Source organism: Lactuca virosa, chromosome 4, assembly GCF_052849685.1.
Source record: "Lactuca virosa cultivar CGN04683 chromosome 4, Lactuca_virosa_CGN04683_v6, whole genome shotgun sequence".
NCBI classification, from domain to species: domain Eukaryota; kingdom Viridiplantae; phylum Streptophyta; class Magnoliopsida; order Asterales; family Asteraceae; genus Lactuca; species Lactuca virosa.
The window spans coordinates 13,435,545-13,450,905 of record NC_136429.1 but is presented as its reverse complement, the minus strand read 5'-3'; the positions used below and the strand labels follow the sequence as shown (position 1 = coordinate 13,450,905).

General features: G+C 33.0%; 1 protein-coding gene across 2 annotated transcripts; it reads left to right on the top strand.

Annotated features, from left to right (window-relative positions):
• Positions 1–8,504: 8,504 nt before the first annotated feature.
• LOC145109619 (ceramide synthase 1 LOH3-like) lies at positions 8,505–13,225 on the top strand. Of its 2 annotated transcripts, none has more exons than XM_079046825.1 (6): positions 8,505–8,751; positions 11,663–11,892; positions 11,975–12,130; positions 12,265–12,450; positions 12,557–12,735; positions 13,017–13,225. In XM_079046825.1, the coding sequence occupies exons 1-6, from the start codon at positions 8,587–8,589 to the stop codon at positions 13,046–13,048; spliced, it is 948 nt and encodes a 315-aa protein (XP_078902951.1). In that variant the 5' UTR covers positions 8,505–8,586; the 3' UTR covers positions 13,049–13,225. The 2 variants fall into 2 exon arrangements, with proteins under 2 accessions (XP_078902951.1, XP_078902950.1); XM_079046824.1 differs by having other exon boundaries at positions 12,557–12,741.
• The last annotated feature ends 2,136 nt before the right edge of the window (positions 13,226–15,361 follow it).

Sequence of the window (15,361 nt, the reverse complement as noted above, 5' to 3'; positions counted from 1 at the left end):
ATGTCTCTCAGTTATGGAAGTGTTTTGTTGATTATTTCGCAGTGGTCCCTTTGGAATACATTCAGGTGGACGAGTGCCTGAATTATATAGATAGACTGATTTCCAACCTCGACATGAAAACAAAGACCTTGCGTAGCAAGGTTATGAGCTTAGTGAAGATGCGGTGGCAGCACCGCAAGGTTTCAAAGTTGACATAAGAACCCGAGGAGGAGATGAGGGAGCACTACCATAAGTTGTTTTCGACGGCGGAATCCAAGGACGAAGTCTACTTCAAGTATGGGAGAGTTGTAACACCCGTTTTAGGTATGAGTCAATTCATTTAAATTTCAAAAATTTATTCTTTGGGTATCACGGTATGGTAGGGCTTCACCACGACGTGACATTATTTTCTTGACTACGGGTGTAATTGAATCGCCACGACGTGGCAATGGGTGCCATGACGTTTCAACCGATTTTGGAGAAACCCTAATCCCTGGGATTTGGACCCTGTATAAAGGACTTTATGGATAGGTTTCAGCCTCCATCACTCTCTCGAGACCTGAATCGTAACCCTAGCCTCCCTTGTGTGATATTATGCTTTTTGTGGTGTTTGGTTGCATTTTGAAGGAATGAGAAGACGGTGCTACCCCAAAGATCAACCAAAAACTCCTTACCATCCTTGGAATCACTCTCTGGACCATTTGTAAGTCCTCAAGTCTCTATTTTGATGATTCTTTAGTTGTAGATCTAGCTTTATTAGCTTATTTTGGTCCATGAGTGATGTTTGGTTGATTTGATGTGATAAAGGTTGCAACTTTATGACTCTCCTGAGTCCCATGAGCATTATATCTTGTGGATCTAGATTTTGGTTGAGATATTTAGCCTTGCATGAGTTTGGTCACATTTTTACTCATTTTTACCTAAAATGGAATCTAGACATGCATTGGTCCTGCATGTCTATAGAACACCCAACTGTATGCTAGATCTAGTATTTGAAACTCTTCTGGATTTGGTTTGGCTATAGACTTTGAGGAAAAGTGCTTAATGGTTAACCTTGTCATGAGTTTTGCCCTTATTTGACCTTGGTTTGAAGATCTTGTCTTATTGATGTGTATTAATGGGTAAAGTTGGAAAGTTTATCCATTAAGGAATTGAGAAGGAGTGGATATAGATTTTTGAGTCTTTGATTTTAAGTTAAAAGAAGCTTAATTCGATTAAGCTAATCAGACTGCTCACCACGGTGTGGCACTAGGCCACCACAGCGTGACGTGTAAGGGATCAGTCGATTGTTTTGTCATCTTATGCCCATACCATTGCCAAGGAAGACCACGACGCGGAGGCCAATTGTGTTTGACTTCAACTTTGATTTGGGTTGACTTTTGGCCAACCCTTAGCTTTGGAAGGTAGACTAAGAGTTACCTTGTATGACTATCTAGGTGTGGTCTAAAGGGAAGGGTCTGGCTGGATCGCATCGCATCCATCCATGTTTTCTGCACTTTTATGATTTTGGGAATTGTACCGTGATGACTATTTTACTATGACATACTTTTTGATGGTTTTATGAATATTTGATGGTTTGGGTTGAATTAAAAATGAAATTTTTAGCTATGATTTTTGGGATGTTACCTACACTAAGTTAAGAGGGGTATATCCAGGACATTCTCACTCGAACACACATGTCAAAGTCTACACTAATTTCTACTCCAGCAGATAGTCAATCTAGGTTGTGGCTTGATGGTGATCCATTTTCTGATCTAAAGCTCTATAGACAAGTGGTTGGGTCTCTTCAATATGACACTATAACGCGACCAAACATAGCTTACTATCTACTCTCTCTCTCTCTCTCTCTCTATATATATATATATATATATATATATATATATATATATATATATAGATATATATATATATATATATATATATATATATATATATATATATATATATATACATACACACACTATAGTAGGAAATTATATGTATTATATATTATTTCTCATAAACATCTACCCGTTTGAAGTCTTATGCAGGAATCGAAGACGATATGGATGAAATATGGGACTGGTTGGCGCATCCCTATCCGGAGGAAGATCAGGTGGTGTCACACGCGCCAGATACTAAGAAAGATTACGATCCAGCAATACCCCTACCGCTTACTCCAGTATCAGCTGACGAGGAGCCATTCAAAGATGAGGAAGAACCCAGTGAGGAGAAGCAGCCTTGCGATGATACCGGTCGAGTACCTGTAGAAAGTTCGCCCTATCCAGATTCGTCTTCCCACCAGGAGACTCAGGAGGAGGACCCTACTGAGTGAAAGTCGTCACCAGAGACTGTTGTCCCACCTTCTCCATCCCCTCTTAGTATTCATACCCGAGGACGCAGAATTATTACTACCCCCAAAAAAATCCATTCCTATCCCGTCCGGCAAGAGGGTAGCCTTACCACCATTATCCCCGAATCCATCGAAGAAACCCTGCCTCGACCACATATGGACACCCCAGGTAGACGAGTCGATCTAGGAGGATAGTATTGGTTTTTATGAGGTTGGAGAGTCTTCCCAGGTGCTGAGACGCGATTCCATCCCAGATAATCCCACCGATCAAGCGATCTCCATGTTAGTCCCGCATATTGCACAACATGAGGATCACATACATCGAGTGGATGAGAATCATGACTCGTTGATGATGGAGGTCGGGATGTTAGCGGGTAGAGTTAGTAGATTAGAGAAGGAGAGAGATTACGACGAGATGAGGATCCTTCATGCTTATGATCATCTAGAGGAGACTTATTCTCTCATACAATATCAACATGTCGTGATTGAGAGTCTTGAGCAGCGCCACGACAAAAATACACGACACGAAATGAAATTGGGACGAAACTGAAATTTAAATTTGTGTTCGTGTCATGTTCATGTTAACTGTAAAAAACACGATGTCGTGTCGTGTCGTGTTCGTGTTTAAAATTCGACACGAAATTGACACGATTTAGCAGTTCTTTATCGTGTTTTTCGTGTTTGTCGTGTTATATTTGCTAAACTATTCATTAAATAAACTATTTTTTAGTATATGTTATATTTTTCGTGTCGTGTCGTGTTTGTCGTTTTTTAATTCGTTCGTTTTTGTGTTATTTAAAAAAACACGACATCGTGTCATGTCGTGTTCGTGTTACATAAAACATTGTCGTGTCGTGTCGTGTCAGACAGAATCGCAAAACGATAGCATGATTTCCACCCTTAAGCAGCGGGTGAGAGAGACAGAGTTAAAGTTGTTGGTTTCTGAGATAGGAGCGACCACTATGGAGGTGATGATCAGTTGCCTCCAACATTAGTTAGCTCAGATAGTGGCTTGGATAGTAGTCTGTTTTGGGTTATGGTAGATAGTTCTAGCCTAGGGAAGCTAGAGACTATGATTTTTTGGGTTTAAGGGATGGAATAGTAATGTAGCCGATAATAGGATATCGCTACATCTTTTGTGTAAAATAGATACTATTGCTGCTCAAACCACACTTTTGTACACTCTTTTGTTCTTAAAAATCCGATGTAAAAATTTTGTGAAAAGTTAGTGAAAACTATGTGATCTTTCTTATTTGCTTTGCTTTCTTGATATAGTTAACTCTGCTAACTAAAATATCAAAGTAAAACTTGAAATAACAAACTAACATACGTTTTAAAATTTAGAAACACGCCACGCACTAGAGGGAACACGGGTCAACCCGAAACAAATGTTGAGCCTATGAGCTCAGCCGCAATCGAGGAACTAGTGGCCCAACATGTAGCTAGTGCCATAACAATTATAGAAACCCCTAGGAATATAGGATCAGGAGGTAATGGAGGCTAGAGCTCGCATGGAGATAATCGAGGTCCAACTAAAGTCCGTTCATATAAAGATTTTATGAACTATAAGCCAAAACCCTTCTATGGAAACAAAGGCGTAGTTAGGCTAACTGGGTGGATCGAAAAGATGGAGTCTGTATTCGAGATAAGCTTCTGTCCGAAGGACTGTAAAGTCAAGTTCGCCGCCTGTACCCTAGCAGACGCAACTTTACAACGACTGGATGCGCAACATCAAAATGGCCCTTCGTTTTGAGGACAAGGAGTATGTCCTTGAGAAAGAACTAACTGATATTGACGAAGAGAAGGCCACTCCAGAAGAATTAGCCGCCTACAAGTGGCACTACAATGATGCAACAAAAGTTGCTTACATCATGGTCGTCACAATGAACCCTGAGTTGCAAAGATTCTATGAGGATTACTAGTTGTATGAGATGAACAAGGACCTAGTGGAGAAGTACCACATGTGAGCTCATCAAGAAAAGTACGAGGTGCTAAAGTCCCTCATGGCATGAAAAATGAAAGAGGGATAATTTGTCTGTGGCCACATACAAAGAATGAAAAGCTACGTGGAGTGCCTTGTTAGGCTTAATGTGAATTTTAATGAGGAGTTGGCTATTCACATAGTCTTGAACTCCTTATCAAGTTATTATGATCATTTAATCTTGACCTATCATTTGAACAACAGTGAGACCACCTTGTCTCAAATGCACAACCTCCTGTGGATAGCTAAAGGAGGTATAAAGGGAAAGAGTATTGCCTCCACTCCTGCTAGTGATCCCATCCTCACTATTAGTCAAGGGAAGGGATACAAGAGATACAAGAGAGAGAGAGAGAGAGATCATTTGCAAAGGGGACAGTGGGAGTACCATTGACCTTGAAGAGATACAAGAATCAAATAGTGAAGGAACCTCTGAAGACGCTGGGGTTCAACCAGACGAAGAGATTCCAGTTGAACCAGTTGACAATTCATTACCTATTTGGCGTTCCAATAGAGTTAGTATGCCAACTAAGTTCTATGGTTTTCATATTACTACATATATATATATATATATATATATATATATAATCTTCTAACATATATGTACCCTATATTTATGTTTATTTTGAAAACAGGATATTCGACAGAGTGACAACTAAGTACAGTGCATATCCTAATAATTTGATCAGCATAGCCTCTAGGTACTAAGTTATCCTAGGAATTTGGCCATCGTAACATCTAGGTAAAATCATTTCCTAGACAATTAGGCATCATAACTCTTAAGCATAATATCATAGCTTACATCTAGGCATGGTATCTATATATCATCCTAAAGTTATATCCATTTACAAAAACTACTAATATATTTACAAAATATATTTTTATAAAGCAGTTTAAATATAACATGTATTCCCTCCCCCCTTGAAAACCTTTAAAATAGTAAAGTGGGGTCGTGAAATTCACTGTAGTAGCATCATCAGAGAGACATCCTTGTCGCTACATCCAAAGCTTCGCACCATCATAGGGTGATAAGAATCGACCGAGAGAGCGAGTGAATGTGGGTGTAGGGATGAGGAAATGACGAAGTGAGCACTTCTTTTTATAGTGCTTGTGCGCGTGGCGCACTTGGTGTGCGACGAGCACATGACTTCGTGGCTCCATCCCCAGTTTGCCACATGTCCAATTCTTGGTGGTCCACATCACTCAAATCTCGACAAATCTGGGTGTCAGAACTGCGCGACGGGTGTATGCGGGCACTTTACGCGCACGATTGATTTACACAAAAATCATAACTCTTTCGTGTGTGCTCTGAAATAAACCCTCTTTGTATCTATATGATGCTCTCAAGGAGTACTACAACCTTCCTTTAGGTTGTGTTAATTGGTTTTGGCTTTTATTTTTAGCCCGTATTTTATGATTTTTCAAAAATCATATATTCCTCCTACGGACTCCATTTTTTACCCTCTTTATCTCGAAGTTCTTATCTTACGGAGTACTACGACTTTCCTTTTGTTGACTTTAGTCAAAACTCTATTGATCTTACAATTCTATTTTTTCGTTAATAGTATTAACTTCACGGTCACTTTTATCTTTTTATTAAAATCATAGCTTCTCTTGTCGAAGTCAGATCTTTATAATATTTATATCCCTGAAACCGTGTTGTTGTGTATTTTCCAAATACACTTACCGAAGTTAAAAATGGTATGACTTTTGGTCACTCCCTGTTGACCTTATTAACCATTTTCTTCCTAAAATCATAACCTATTAAATCATATTTTCCTGAATATGATAAAATCTATCGCTTTTATTTGCTGATACTAAACCCTATGGATGTAAATTTCCCGTTTGTTACATTTGTGACCTTCGTTCTCTTTGTAAGAACATTCTTTCTTAGTGAAAGCATCTTTGTGATTACTTGTGTTCTTTGTTTAATCTTTTGCTTAGTTAATTCGTTCTTTGTCACTCATACTTGAAGTGTATCCGATCGATACAAACCTTCAATTGGTATCAGAGCAGGTTTTCGATACACTAATGTTATCATGCCAACATCCTATAATCCCAAGTCATCAGTTCCCAACAAGGTCCCTCCTTTTGATGAACACAACTCCACTGCATGGAAATCAAAGGCCATGGATGTTCTCGAGATCATGGACTATGATATGCTTGATATCATCAATAAGGTTCCCATCGTATTTATTCATCAGTTATGGAATGACAATGCATCCGGTAGTAAACTAAAAAAGAAATCAGTAAAAGGATACAACAAGGAAGAAAAAAGGGTCCTAAATCTCGATGTAAAGGCAAGGCTTGATATTAGAAATTCTCTTACATTTCATGTCTATCGTTTGCTTCAAAATTGTTTAACTACACAAGAGATGATGATCATCCTATCATCCGCCTTTGATGTAACATCCCCAAAATATTGACATAAAATTTCATTTAATTTAGAAGAAGAATCATCAATCACTTGCTTAAATAAAACCGATACATTATAATCAGAGTGTAAATCCGAGAACAAGTCAAATGCAGAACATAAAGTGTGTGTGTGTCATGCAGTCAACCCGAACTCTTTCTTTTGAAAACCGAAGTACCTGATACATAAACTGAAAACCGTAAGCACAAAGCTTACTGAGTTCCCCATGATACCACATACCAAACAAATCATGCAATAATGAGATATGGGCCCCGCCCACACTTGGATAACAGTGAGATACATGCCCCGCCCACACTCGAGTAATGGGCCCCGCCCACACTTAGATAATAATGAGATACGGGCCCCGCCCACACACAGATAATAATGAGATACGGGCCCCGTCCATACTCGCATAATTCATATAATTGTAAAATACATGAATACTACATAATGTGACAGATAATCGATGATATACATCGCCACAAAGCACATTGTGGTTATTGAATGTATTCATTGCCATAAACATATGGAATGTAAAGAAAAATAAGTATCAAAAATAAGCAAATGGATAAATGATGTTTACTATTAATAAATAGTTCATAATCAGTAATAAGTGGTTTATGAAGAAAAAAAAAGAACATTGTTCATCATAATGAGACCGAACACTTCTAACAAGTTCTATGAGAAGCATGTATAGAAAAAAATTGTTTAAATGTAAACAAAATAAATAGATAATTACCTCCTAAGTCAGTTTCATGTTTTAATTTTCCATGTAGATGCCACATATACGACAAGTAAGATATAACCTAAGATAGTCGGTCATAATGGTTAGGGGTGTTCGTTTGAATGGAACGGTTCGATCTGATCCTATCAAGTTAATCCAAATTGATTTTGGTTTTAAAAACATGAATCCGAATAGTCCAAACTAAATTAAAATCCATAAGTTATTTCTTATATGTCATCTTAATTAACTAAAAAAGGCGCATAGCTTAGTTGCCAATCAAAATTAATATTAATTAATGCTTTTTTTATTTGAGACATGTTTTATAATTTAATTAAGAAACATTTAATAAATTAACAAATAACAAAATATACATTAAAAACATATAAATTAATAATTAAATAATTGTTATTTACACTAAAAGACATTTGGCCTAAGGGTAAAGAGGGTTAAGAGTGACTCTCTCATTTAATTAAGACTTAGATTTTGATTGTTAGGACTGGATAAGTTTGTTGTTTCAACCAAAAAGTTGTTATTTGGTTTATTTAGACGGTTCGGTTCTTGTGCATTAACCAAAAGTTAATCAGAAATCCAAAATAATAATTCGGTTTTTGTCAAAACTAATTCAAATATCTAAAGCAAATAATTCAATCCAAATTGTCCAGCAGGACAATTCAATTTTATCTGAATAGTGAACAACCTTAACATTGACGATATTTGAACACTTTTAACAAGTTTGTTGGTCAATCATATACAAAAAAATACACAAATATAAACAAAACAAATAAATAATTACCCTCATAAATAATTTTTCCATAGCTATACAATATTCTTAAACAAATAACATTTTTTAAAAAGCGATCATATCCACAACTTTCACCCAACCAAATGGACGTATATTGTACTTTTCCTATTTTAAATTTTAATAATTAAAAGAAGGCTCAAATAACATGCATAGAAGTATATTGAGATAGGATCGGAGTCGCCCGCTTCTGCGAACCGAAACATTGGCATTGCCGTAAGCAAATATCATCCTCATAGAAAGATGGTCAATTACTTAATTTAATTGGTGGGTCCTTTCTTCATAGATTATCAATATTCCTCGAATCTCTCTCCATATATTGAGTAATACATCATGATGGATTCATGCAATTCAATCGCAAATGAAGTCAATAATCTCGCTCCACGACATGGGTTTGGTTGAGGTTTTACGAACAATTGATTTCGAACATGAATCCTACCCAACTTATAAAGATTTTTCAATTCTTCCTGCGTTTGCTATCTTCTTTCCAACTGTTCGATATTTCCTCGACATATACATTTTTGAGGTAATTTTTAATCATCCTATTCAATTATATCTAATTATTTGATCGGATTTGGATTGTATTCATGAAATTTTATTGGGGACGTAGGATAAACAAAAGCTATGTCTCGTGTTTGTTTGTTGGGAAATATGTTGCACATTTACAATTTTATTCCCTACGTTCAAATGAGAGATCCCCATGTTATAAGCTAATATTTTTCATGTCAAAATATGGCTTTAGTTGCATTGAAACCATTAAAATTTTATTTGTTTTATACATAGTTAGGAGTTTGTAAGAATCAAGAATGATGAAAGATCGTTTTATATCTAATTGATCGATGCCTTAGATCATGGCTTATTTGCAGAGGAGCAGGAAATACAAAGGAGACAAAATTTTATTATTGTCCCTTTGGTTCGAAAAATATTGTATTTTGAGGATTTCTAAAAAAACGTTACACCACCTATCCCTATAGTTTTGAAAATTGCAATAATGGTTCTTCTAACGTTAACTTTAACCTTTGACTGGCTAGTTTTTTTTAAATGACCAAAATGCCTTTAGACCAAATCTGAAAATTATATATATACTCAAAGTTCAATTCTAAAAAATTGAATTTTTTTATATATATAATTATAAATATAAATTTGATATATATATATATATATATATATATATATATATATATATATATATATAGAGAGAGAGAGAGAGAGACACACACACAGAGAGAGAGACAGAGAGGGAGATTTTTTCATTTTTTTATTTTATTTTTAACAATTTGATAATTTTTTTCTTTTACCTTTTTGACATTTTGTTTTTTATTTGTTATAATTTTAGTTATTTATAGTTTTTCCAATGTTTTTATTTATTTGGAATCAATTAATGAACTTAAATTCAATAAACAATGTCGGAACCGTTTTTTCTTTAATTTTTCTTATTTGTCAATTGAACCGGTAATGATTTTTTTTATGTCGTGACGGTTAATTTTTTTTACTTGGATGCTCTACCAAATAACCGAAATTGTTATTTTTATTTATTTAAAATAATAATTAGGTTAAATTTTATATTGAATTATGTGTTTTAAAAATTTCCATAGTTTTTATTGTTATCAATTTTAAGTTTGCAGTTATCATTATCATTACTTGATCTTTTTCTTTATTTCTTACTAAATCGATTCTCAGTTCTTTGGTTCTCAGTCGAAGTTGGTCGAATCTGAACATGAACTATTGAAAAATATAACTAAACTAATCATAGAGTCTGATTCATATTATTTATTTTGCTCTTTATTTTAGTCTATTATCAAATTGAAAAATATTATTTTGAATTTGAACTATTGATATCATATATAAAAATATGATTTAATTTGCGAGTTACACTTTAACATTTTTAGCTAGTTTTTCCATTTTAATAATTATAAATCGCAAATATCACACACTGAAACATTAATTCTCAATAAACAAACTGTTTGACTTTTTAATTTTAATTTTCCGTAACATAGATATAATAGCCACTAAATAACAAAAGAAAATAAAGAAAAAAAGTTTTACGAAAATTACAAGTATAAATTTAGATACTTGAATAAAAAAAACCATAAATTAACAAAATTATAAACAAAATAGAAAACCAAAAACCAAAAATAATAATAATAAATAAATAAAACTTGAACAGTTGTAATATACTCTAATTGATCGAAAAATAAAAAGAAAAAACGAAAATTTTCAAAAATAATACGAAAAAACATATAAAAAAACGAAAAGTATAAAATTTATTAATATATTAGAGTATATTACTATGTAAAATTTTAAAACACACAATTCAATATAAACTTTAACCTAATTATTATTTTAAATAAATAAAAATAACAAATTCGGTTATTTGGTGAAGCATCCAAGTACAAAAAATATTATCCGTAACAGCATAAACTTAAAAAAGTATTACCAGTTCAATTCACAAATAAGAAAAATTAAAGAAAAAACGGTTCTGACATGATTTGTCGAATTTAAGTTCAGTTACTTAAATATAAATAAAAAACATTAGTAAAACCATAAATAAATGAAATTGTAAAAAAAAATAGAAAAAAAAAGTTCAAAAAGATTAAAAAAAAGTTATCAAATAGTTGAAAAATAAAATAAAAAAACGAAAAAAATAACGTGTTATATATATATACATATATATATATATATATATATATATATATATATATATATATATATATATAATTTCAAATTTTCAAAATTGATCATTGAGGTATACACATTTTTCAGATTTGGCACAAGGGTGTTTTGGTTATTTAGAAAAAAACTAACTAGGCAAAAGTTACACATTTTTCAGATTTGGCACAAGGGTGTTTTGGTTATTTAGAAAAAAACTAACTAGGCAAAAGTTAAAGTTAACGTATAAGGACCATTTATGTAATTTTCAAAACCATAAGGACCAGTGACGAGATGTTTTCATAAAAGTCATCAAAATGTAATATTTTGCAAACCATCGGACCAATCATGAAATTTTATCTATAAAGAGTTACATATGAGTTGAATTGGTGAAAGAATCACTAGCTTCGAATGGAAGCACAAATGAAGAGTATTTCCAAGATTCTTGGCATATCAAACTTTTAGGCGTTAGTTGTTGCTTATGTAAAAGTAAGGTGATTTGAAAAAAAGTAATGTAATTTAGGCATCTTTATATAGGGTGAGCAGTGAGTAGATACGCCTTGATGATTGAATCATTTGGATGTGCCATTTAGACCTCCATAAGTATGGTGACCATGAAGACATTAATGAAATGAGGTGATAACGAGGAGAAGTAGAGTCTGCCATGGTTAAATGAAAACCAAATAAAGAACCCTCAAAACCAACTAACTATTTAACATAAACTATCAAATATATAACATCAAGTCCAAAAAATTGTTCATATTTCATGATTTAGTGACATGTTGCAGAGTATAGGAAGGAGATTAATATTTAGAAAGGAGCATCAAAAGCTAGATGTCGATACAGAAGAAAGAAACAAAAAAATTCGAAAATTTAAAGAATCAACATGGAAATGTGTTTATTATCTTTCAGCAGACATCCTTGCTTTAATTGTAACTCATAATGAGCCTTGGTTCACAAATACTATCAACTTTTGGATAGGTCCTGATAATCAAAGATGGCCTGACCAAAAACCAAAGTAAGATCATATAACTATATTGTATGAACTTTAGTTCTTTTCAAGTTTCCATCATCTCAATTGTTTAATACATATTTTTCAGGTTAAAATTAAAAGGTCTCTATATGTACACGGGTGGATTTTACGTGTATTCCATATTTGCTTTAGTTTTCTGGAAAACAAGAAGGTCTGACTTTGGTGTGTCAATGGGTCATCATGTTGCAACTGTCATCCTTATTGTAATGTCATATATTTGCAGGTATATATATATATATATATATATATATATATATATATATATATATATATATATATATGATTTATAAAGGAAATCCTGGATTAATAATTTATTATTCTTATACACCGTTTAATTAAAATATTTGTTTCTTATAGATTTATGCGTGTTGGTTCTGTGGTTTTAGCTCTTCATGATGCAAGTGATGTGTTTCTTGAAGTAGGAAAGATGTCTAAATATAGTGGTGCTGAAGGACTTGCAAGTGTTTCATTTATATTATTTGTGATTTCATGGGTAATCCTTCGGCTTATTTATTACCCTTTTTGGATTCTACGGAGTACAAGGTTTGAGCATCATGGCAACTATATGTTATTAAAGTTAATGCATCTAATTTTCCTTATGAATTATGAATTATGATCATATGATCTATCCTTTTGTTCCTTGGTTCAGTTATGAAATTGTTATGGTGTTGGATAAAGAAAAGAATGATACACTGATACCAATCTACTACTATATCTTCAACACCCTTCTTTTTGGCTTGCTTGTTCTTCACATCTATTGGTGGGTGCTGATATTTCGGATGCTTGTTAAACAAATTCAAGATAGAGGAAAACTTAGTGATGATGTTCGTTCGGGTAAGTAAAGCAAGCCACTTTGCCAAGTTTTTATGAAATATTTAGTTGTTTTTTGTTCAAAGTGTGATTCACTTATCGACTAGTTGACCTTATTAACATTAATGAATGCAACTTGTTATCGAATTCATGATCCAAAAATCCACCTTACAACATATTACACTTTTTTACCATATTACACTTTTTTACTCATAGTTATTTGTTTGAAACATTTTATATTAATTATATATGTTACTATATCGATCTTATTTTAAATAATTTGGTTTTCCCTTTCGCAGATTCTGATAGTGATCATGAACATGAAGATTGATCAATCATTCTTGTAGTAAAAGGGCGCACGTTAAACAACTATTGGTGGGTGAAAGGAATTACAACACGAAAGTTTCGTTCCTCAATCAAGGAATCAAGGCGTGGTGTATATTTGTATGAAATCAATCAATGCATGGTGTATGTTTGTATACATGGCTAACAACACCATACTAAAATACTCGTGTCATGACGAAGGGGTTTTCCCTAAAACCCTCTACCTTGAATTCATTAAATTGACAATTTGACAATCTGGAAACGAGCGTTACAGTATTTATCTATTTGTTTTGTACATATTTAGACAAATTCCTCTTCTTGTACTTGATTGACCATCGAACTTGTTAAAAGTGATCAAATGTCACTATTATGACCCGATATCTTAGGTTACAACTTACTTTGCATATATGTGATATGTACATGTCAAATTAAAATGGAAAATGTTTTTGGAGTGTAACTATCTACTTTTTTTGTTCATATTTAAGCAAATTTTTTTGTACATGTCCAAACATGACATTCTAGAGTAATAATGTGTGTTCCGGATTGTTACGGATTTTTTGAGATTTGATATAAAAGTAGTCCAGAATCTAACATGTCAGAAATGAGAATCGTTTCTCAGTATTTCGGACTTGTGAGACATGACATAAAGTTGTGAATTGAAAGAACGTTATCTCGGATTGTTCTAGACTAGTCCGAATGGGATCGAGACTTATTTAACATTGAATCCATTTTCATTAAAAATAACATCCGATCTAAAGAAAATTTTGATAACCATACTCTGTATAAAATTCTGGTAGCCTTAGTATATATATGTTTGAATTCATTACATATTCATCAAAATAGAAATGTATAATGTTATTACATCATAATTTATTTCTTTATTGGTAATTTTTTTGAGTTTTGTCTATATGAACCTAAAAAAAATCCCAAACACCGGCTCAAAATAGATTGTCATATCTTAATCTGAAATAGATGTTATGGATTTACTGTGTGCATATGAAGACATTTTTCTGAGTTGCGTACTCAAAGTTAACATATATTGTGGTTTTTGTGTTAAGATAGGCTAGGGATAAAGAAATGTATCTATAAAAACCCGCCGATTAACACAAAGGAATCTAAATGTCAAAGGTTGTTTTCTGCCGATTCTCCGTACATTTACACTTGGTTTATGGTTCCTAATACACTTAATAAAGTTGCAAATAAGTACTCTAAAACATCTTTTGCCAAAAGGCATAGGATGCCCGATATCGTGGCATCAAATAATCAAATACATGTAGACCAGATGTGTCTAAGTAGTGTATTGTATTTTGTTACAATTTAGGTTTTAGTTTAGAGAATGTGACAGTATGTATTCTATTTCGTTATGGTTTAGGTTTAAAGTGTACACTGATAAATGTATTTGGTTATATGTATATGAAAATATTTCCTTATTTATTGTGTCGTTTATATGTTTTCTTAAACGATTAAACGGTGTAGTGTTAGAAGTGTAAACTTGGATTTACCACAATCATAAAACAATAGTTATTTTACTCGTGATGATTATGGAATCTGAAATCTTACTCATGAATCGCTTGTTCTAGAATATGTGGTTCCAAAATCGGTTTGTTACTAAAATCTAAAACAAAACTGAAATTTGATTAACAATTATTGATTTCATCATTCCAAAGTCCGAAATCATTTCTAAAAACAAGTCTGAAATCTTTTGAGCTTTTGTTGCAAAAATGTCATCACTTCAGATTTTATATACAAGTTTACAACCACTTAGTTTCATATTAAAATAACCAATTTAGAAGAAAACTATTATTTTTTCAAAACATAAGAAACTTAGTTATTGTTAAACAACTTATTTATAATAGTTGGTTTCATAATTATTCTTATATTATATTTTTATGGGAAATCTCGAAGAAAGTCCTTATATTTTTGCCTAATAATTAATTTAGTCATTATATATATATATATATATATATATATATATATATATATATGGGGACTTTTTTGTATATATGATCAAAATATAAGGAATTTTTATAAATATATTATTTTTAACTCAAACGATCCCTAGAAATGAAATCTGTAAACCCCCCCCCCCCCCTTTCCTGATCCCTCACTTAACATTTTGTCCATTTTGTGGTTAGAAATCCCCAACATGACAAGCATGTTGGGGGTATTTTTTCCTTTTCACATCTCTCAGGGCTTAAACATGGTTCTCATCCCTCAATTCTTTTCTCAATCGTGTTCTTTTCCCCTGGTATCCTCCCTCCCTTCTTCGCACAATCGTTATAAAATAGATCATGGTGAAATACAATTGTGGTGTTGTAGG